We start from the raw sequence: 6,147 nt of genomic DNA on the forward strand, positions 1-6,147 counted from the left end.
TTAATACGTCGTGTCCGTCTTGCTTTCTTTCACCCACGTCTCTCTCTGTGTCTGTCTCTCTCTCCATCAGGTTGGTGGTTCGACGCCTGTGGTTTCTCCAACCTGAACGGTATCTACTACACCATCGGCCACAACATCAGGAAGCTTAACGGTATCAAGTGGCACCACTTCAGAGGCCCCAGCTACTCTCTGCACTCCACCTCCATGATGGTTCGACCCTACGACTTCTAACAGCACCCCTCAGCCTTCATGATGGAACAACCCAATAACACCCTTTGAATATATACCTTCCTGAGTATGTGAGCACCCCTTGGCTCCAGGATTAAGATGGTGTACCCCCCAAGTCTACTACCTTGATAGTCCACTCCGACTGCATGTAACAACACTTCTTGGATCCACAAAAGTACAAACATGACTTAAACAGACAGTGAGAATCACAACCATAATGGTACAGCCCACACGAGTCACAGACATGGTTTGAAAGTTTTGCCGGATAAGTTGTTTTAAGTAACCGGTCCCAGATCCAGGAGGGTCGTAAATGTGATCCTCAAAAAAGAACCAGTTCATTCAAAGGGGTTTCTGAATCACCACAGTCGATGGCGGTACGAAATGCAGACCGTCATTGATGGAGCCAGTTGCTCCAAACAGACGTTCATAGTGTTTCTACAAGTGAAAGGTGACAGAAATAATTGTGAAAAACTGAGAATCAGCAAAACAGTGAAACCCTGCTGACTTTCTCTGGCCAACGATGGCACGAAGTAAAGGCGTCAAAGTATCTGTGAACGCCACTAATCCACTGTTCCAAAGCTTTTCCTCCATCTGATGAGAAGTTCCCATGGCAGCTACATGGTACAGATCTTTCTGACTTTGGAGCATCTCGACTTCAACATATCTCTGCAGGTTGTTTTCACGAGGACAATCCCCTGTTTACCTTTTCCCGCATCTGGAGAATCCTTCTGTTTGGGAACTAGGGGTCATCCTGCTTTTGTGATTTTCTGTTGGCAGAAGATCGTATCCACTGCAGTGAAACCTCTCTCTCTAATGGTGTCGCACCTTTTGACGAAAACTAAAATGCAGAGGCCAGCAAAGATGCTTGTGCTGCCCACAAGCCCCAGAGGAGAACATGAAATGAGGAGGTTGTGCAGAACAGAGCGTCTCTCTGTCCCACAGTCACAGTTCTGAATATCTCCAGAGGTCGATGCTACATGTCATCACACCAAGGAGGCTTCCAGTCTGAGGAATGAACTGGTTGACCAGGAGTTCATGAAGACATGAAGAATAAAAGAGTGTCAGTTGTCAGTTGGATATTTGACTGTGATGCTGAAGTCTATAAGAAGTTAACAGGGTACGAGATTGGGCAGGAAAAGATCTATGAAATCTCTCATTATGTTTTCAGGAACAATTAAAAGACTTTTATCACGAAATGAGAGACCGTCCTGTTTCATGAACTGGAAATGTGTCCGCCTGATTCAAGGACCTGAAGTGATTTAAAGTCAAGTTAAAGAAGCTGCAGTGACTGACAGTTGTTTCTTTCTTCTTTATAATAAATTGAAAGAGTTTTTTCGCCCCAAAAAATGTCAAACTATTCCTTTAAAAACATGTCTCACTCATGTTGATCAAACTCTACTTTAGAATTTGACATTGAGGTGAAGCAGATCTGTGACAGTGGTGGTCGATGATACAGTTTCATATATGAAGCCTCTGCAGGTTTTACAGGTTGAGACGTCACATGTTTATTTGCCAGAATACAGAAGTCGTATTAAAATGCACTTTATGAAAGAGAGCATGAGTGTTTGTTTTGACCTTTGCCCTCAGTGTTACTGTGTACTGTGTGTTGAATGATACTGCAAACATTATTAAATTACACTTATTTTACAGGGTTGAATTAGTTTTTTTATTTTACTGCATATGTGTTACAAAGCTTGTCCACTCAATTGTAAACTGTTTATTTTGTACAATAAAATATGTCAATAAAGCGTCACTGCTCCTTCTCTCAGCCGAATGAATAAATCCTGCCTCATATATTTAAATAATATTTAATAAACATATTTCAGTATGTGTCAAGTGTCTGCAGAATTGGACTCGTGACCGTGTCTCATCCTGTAAATAGAGATTGACAACATGTGAAATTGCTGCATTAACATAATACTGCCAGTGAACAAAACAAGATAATGGTGAATTTAATTACTCTCTTTTCATTCACAGGAGAAACAAATCATTCTAGACCTCTGCATATAAATATTGTTCAAATTTAAAGATTCATTCAAACCCCTGAAGAAGATAGTTCAGTGTTGTTCTGCTTCGCTCTTGTGGTCAGACTGTGTAACTACAACATGTTTGGTTTGCTGGGGACTAAGTGCAGCATGATATCAAGTGTGTGTGTGTTTAAATATAAGCATAAATATAAGGTTTGTCTACCTACTGTAAGTACTCTATTTATACTATAATGATATACTATATTTATTTCAACTATTATATATATATAAAAAATATAGTAGACTTTATCTAACTTTATATTATATATAGTAAAACAAACCATAAATATATATATATATATATATATTATTATAGTGAGTATATAGAGTTTAAACCTGTCCTCTCCACCATGTCCTCAACTCCCCTCGCTTCGCTTTCCTCTGGACCGGGTGTGTTTTGTCCCTCTGCGGCTCCAGTAGCAGCTCTTCCGGTAGAGAAGCAGTGCGTTAGCGGTTTAAGTGAAGGTCGTGAGTCCAACCCGTGAGTATTCCTCCGTCTGGTCCGGTTCTAAACTCTCTCCTGGATTCTCATTGTGACCTCTCCGTGTACTAACCTGACCCTGACTCCGGGATCTGACCCGGTGTCTTTAATTTCGCCCTCTTGCCTCCAGCGTCTGCGGCTCGTTAGCACTTAGCTTCACCGAGCTAGCGAGCGTCCTCTCGTGCCGTCGCTCTCTGACGCTCCAGGTTCATTATTAATGTTTAACGTCACATTCAATGGTGTTCTGATGGTTTTCCACCTCGTTTCTCGGCGCTGAGTCAAACCAACGCGACGCAAAGAGTCGAGGCCCGACATGTCGTCGTGATGACTTCGTGCTGATTTGACCCTGCAGCTCAGCTGGTGGACCGATCGCGTGTTTTAACATGTCATATTATTGTATTCACATTATATTTAACAGTTTCCTGCTCGAGTTAACTCGTGTGTTCGTTTGTTTATATGATCTGTGCTGAGCTGAGTTCAGGAAACTGAGTCAATAGTTGTGTTAGATAGAAAACACGTCATCTGGACAAAATAACAACACTGGTTGACATCTTCTCCAGTGAAACAGTTCACACATGTCGCTGGATTATTAAACTAACTTATGCAGCAGTGAAGGATGAACTGAATTAATGATGACGCTGAATCGGTTTCTGTCTAATGTCACTGCTATGACATGGTTTCAGTCATTTCAATCAAAGACAGAGGCCTGTCACACTCACGTAAACCACTTTGGACCAGTTCCAGATCTAAAACCACTTGACACAGACCCGTCGAACTGGATTAGATTATCACACAAGCTTCAGACTCTTTAAAAACACAATCTTGTCTTTTTCAGTCTCATTACTAAGACTTGGATTTGTGTTTGGCAGGTGCAGAGTAACTGATCTGATACGAAGATTAGAAGTCCTTTGTGAGTCTAGTGTTTGATTACAACCCCGTATGACTCAGTGTGAGGAAGAAGCTGTCGTCATTCTGTTTCCTGGAAGGGAACGTTGGGCTCAACTTAAACTTTAACGCTTTCCATTTTTTGACTTACGAAATATAACGTAAAAAATGACACCACACTTGTTTACGTCCAGTGTTCTGTTAAACTCAAGTGACAATGTTTAGACGTCAGCGCTCCAGATTTCTGTGGTGAAGCTCATTGCGGGTTCATCCTCTCATTTCTCTTGTGGATTTTGTACAGAGTAGTCTCAGAAAAATGTTTCCATGATGGCAAAGTTCACTGTATTTAAAACTTGTTTTCAATTATCACCGGGGGGTTTCTTGAAATCGTGACATTTCCTGGTGCGATGCTTGTAGACGTGCTTGGTTAAGTTGTGTTATAATTGAGATAACCATCGAGACGATGGACGATGCAAACAGTCGTTGAATTACAAGATGAGAGTGAAAAGAAATCGAAACTGACCCTTTGCTTTTAGCTCCATTTGCTACGTGCTATACAAATGGTCATTGTTATTATCCTTCTGCTGACTCAATGTATTAAGTAAACAGATCTTTGATCCAGTTACTTGAGTCAGTATCGTAATGTCATCTGATCCCAGTGCATCCCTGTCTCATGCAGTAAGAGAGGACATGAAACTTGGACTGTACGTTTATGTTTTCACGACTCAGATTTGATTTTAAAGTTTAATCGGTGCCTCGTCCTCTCTGCAGGTAATCCACCATGTCTCTGCCAAAGCCTGTGATGAGGGGGATGCTGGCAAAGCGTCTGAGGTTTCACCTGCCCATCTCTTTCGCTCTGGCTTTTGGGGCTGCGATACTGTTCAAGGTGAGTACAGCGCACACACACACGCGGCTACGTCCTTCAAAATTAATCACTGAAACTCGATTCTGACATTTTCAACTATTTTAGTTCTTTATAGGTTTTGATTGAAGTGTGAATAAAAATGTTTATTTTATTTTTGTCTTGCAGTACACAGTGACGGAGCCCAGGAAAAAGGCCTACGCTGATTTCTACAAAAATTACGACTCGGTCAAAGAGTTCAACGCCATGAGGGAAGCTGGCATCTTCGAGAGCGTGCGGCCTTCAGGAGAGTGAAGCCACTGTGAGTCCTTTCTCCATTCTGCGACATTATACATAATATTGGATAAATCACAGCTCATTACGAAACATTAAGAACAATTAGTAATTGTGGCGTTGTGTTTTCTTCTTCCAGCTCTTTTTCCCCGTCATTGGTTCCTGGTCCGAGGATGAAGTTCCTTCTCTTTGATGTAATTTACTGATCAGATGTGAACTTCGCTTTTTCTGTTTTCTTCCTCTGAATAAAATATTCTATTAATGTAAAAGTTATTTGGTTTTTGTCTTATTGTCTTATTATTTGTCTTTTTAATTTTCCATTATACATTTTCAAATAACGTGCAATACAGTATCACTGAAACTGTGGTTTATGTGCTATTACTAATATTGAAAAATGTATTATTTACTACTAATCTGAAGTGTGGTAGATATAAAGGGCTAATTCTCATCAAATTATAGCAATGATTTTTATTTCAGGTGACGATTCACTAATAACCATAATTGTAAATATTATTTTAAACACAGATCCCAGTAAATCCAGCAAACTGGACCTAAGACTGTATTTAAAGATGAACAATGTGACGGCTCCCTGAAAGTGAAGCCAGATCTTCATTTGGACATGAACCAAACAAAAAAAATCAAAGTAGACGTTAAAGTAATGTTGGTCAAAGATGGTTTCTGTCATTTAAGGTCGTTCTTATCACACAGATGTTTTCACAAGTGTTTCTGGTCATTTTTACTTCTTTGATGATGGTTCCAGACTCTGATCTCTACTGCACAGACTCTGCCTACAAATACACAAGATGGCAGCGTTTGTATCCTGTAGCTTTTGGCTTTGTTTCTGGATAATGGGAGAAAGTGGAGACAAGTCATCCATCTTTATTTTTTTCAATGTATGATCTCAGTGTTTATTTTAAGTAAAGAAATGATCTGATACTTTGGCAGAACTTTACACCAGTGTGTTTTTCCTTAGTAAAAAGTAATAACGTTACACTGACGATGATCTATTTGACTTGGCATTTATTAACTTTTCTCCAGTATAAGTTTTACAAATAACAAAACACTTTTGTCACCTTTGTTCATCTCTTTCTCATTAAATTATGACTTTATTCTCTGGAAACTATGTCTTTAGACACATGATATTATGACATTATTTTTGTTAAATTATGACTTAATTCTCATAATATTATTACCTTTCTCTTGTTAAATTATAACTTTGTTATATCATGACTTAATTTTCATTAGGTAAATACTTTATTTCTCTTATATTATAACTTTATTCTCATTAAATCACTTTATTTCACTTACATTATAACTTTATTGTCATTAAATTACTTTATTTCAGTTACATTATAACTTTATTCTTATTATATCTGTTTATTTCAGTTACA

General features: G+C 39.1%; 2 protein-coding genes across 6 annotated transcripts in view; both read left to right on the plus strand.

The window, feature by feature from the left end:
* The window catches only part of angpt4 (angiopoietin 4), a 35,787-nt gene extending 33,791 nt beyond the window's left edge, over positions 1 to 1,996 (plus strand). For all 4 annotated transcript variants that reach the window (XM_069531817.1, XM_020096514.2, XM_069531819.1 and 1 more), the window contains one exon: positions 71 to 1,996. In XM_069531817.1, the coding sequence (XP_069387918.1) occupies positions 71 to 231 (161 nt within the window). In that variant the 3' untranslated portion in view covers positions 232 to 1,996. The remainder of the gene's footprint in view (positions 1 to 70) is intronic.
* A 602-nt stretch (positions 1,997 to 2,598) lies between these two features.
* cox6c (cytochrome c oxidase subunit 6C) lies at positions 2,599 to 5,025 on the plus strand. 2 transcript variants are annotated; one of them, XM_069531847.1, is made up of 5 exons: positions 2,661 to 2,736; positions 3,606 to 3,646; positions 4,393 to 4,507; positions 4,652 to 4,784; positions 4,896 to 5,025. In XM_069531847.1, exons 3-4 carry the CDS (start codon positions 4,403 to 4,405, stop codon positions 4,775 to 4,777), a joined length of 231 nt encoding a protein of 76 aa, XP_069387948.1. In that variant the 5' UTR covers positions 2,661 to 2,736; positions 3,606 to 3,646; positions 4,393 to 4,402; the 3' UTR covers positions 4,778 to 4,784; positions 4,896 to 5,025. The 2 variants fall into 2 exon arrangements, with proteins under 2 accessions (XP_019952138.1, XP_069387948.1); XM_020096579.2 differs by lacking the exon at positions 3,606 to 3,646 and having other exon boundaries at positions 2,599 to 2,736.
* Positions 5,026 to 6,147: the final 1,122 nt, after the last annotated feature.

The sequence above is a fragment of the Paralichthys olivaceus genome, chromosome 2 (assembly GCF_024713975.1).
Source record: "Paralichthys olivaceus isolate ysfri-2021 chromosome 2, ASM2471397v2, whole genome shotgun sequence".
NCBI lineage: Eukaryota > Metazoa > Chordata > Actinopteri > Pleuronectiformes > Paralichthyidae > Paralichthys > Paralichthys olivaceus.

What these genes read in the sequence shown, in the direction of transcription:
- cox6c (XM_020096579.2), top strand. Translation starts at nt 4,403, where the DNA reads ATGTCTCTGCCAAAGCCTGTGATGAGGGGGATGCTGGCAAAGCGTCTG. An exon ending in GGGCTGCGATACTGTTCAAG is followed by an intron (nt 4,508 to 4,651) that starts GTGAGTACAGCG and finishes TTTGTCTTGCAG; the next exon opens with TACACAGTGACGGAGCCCAG.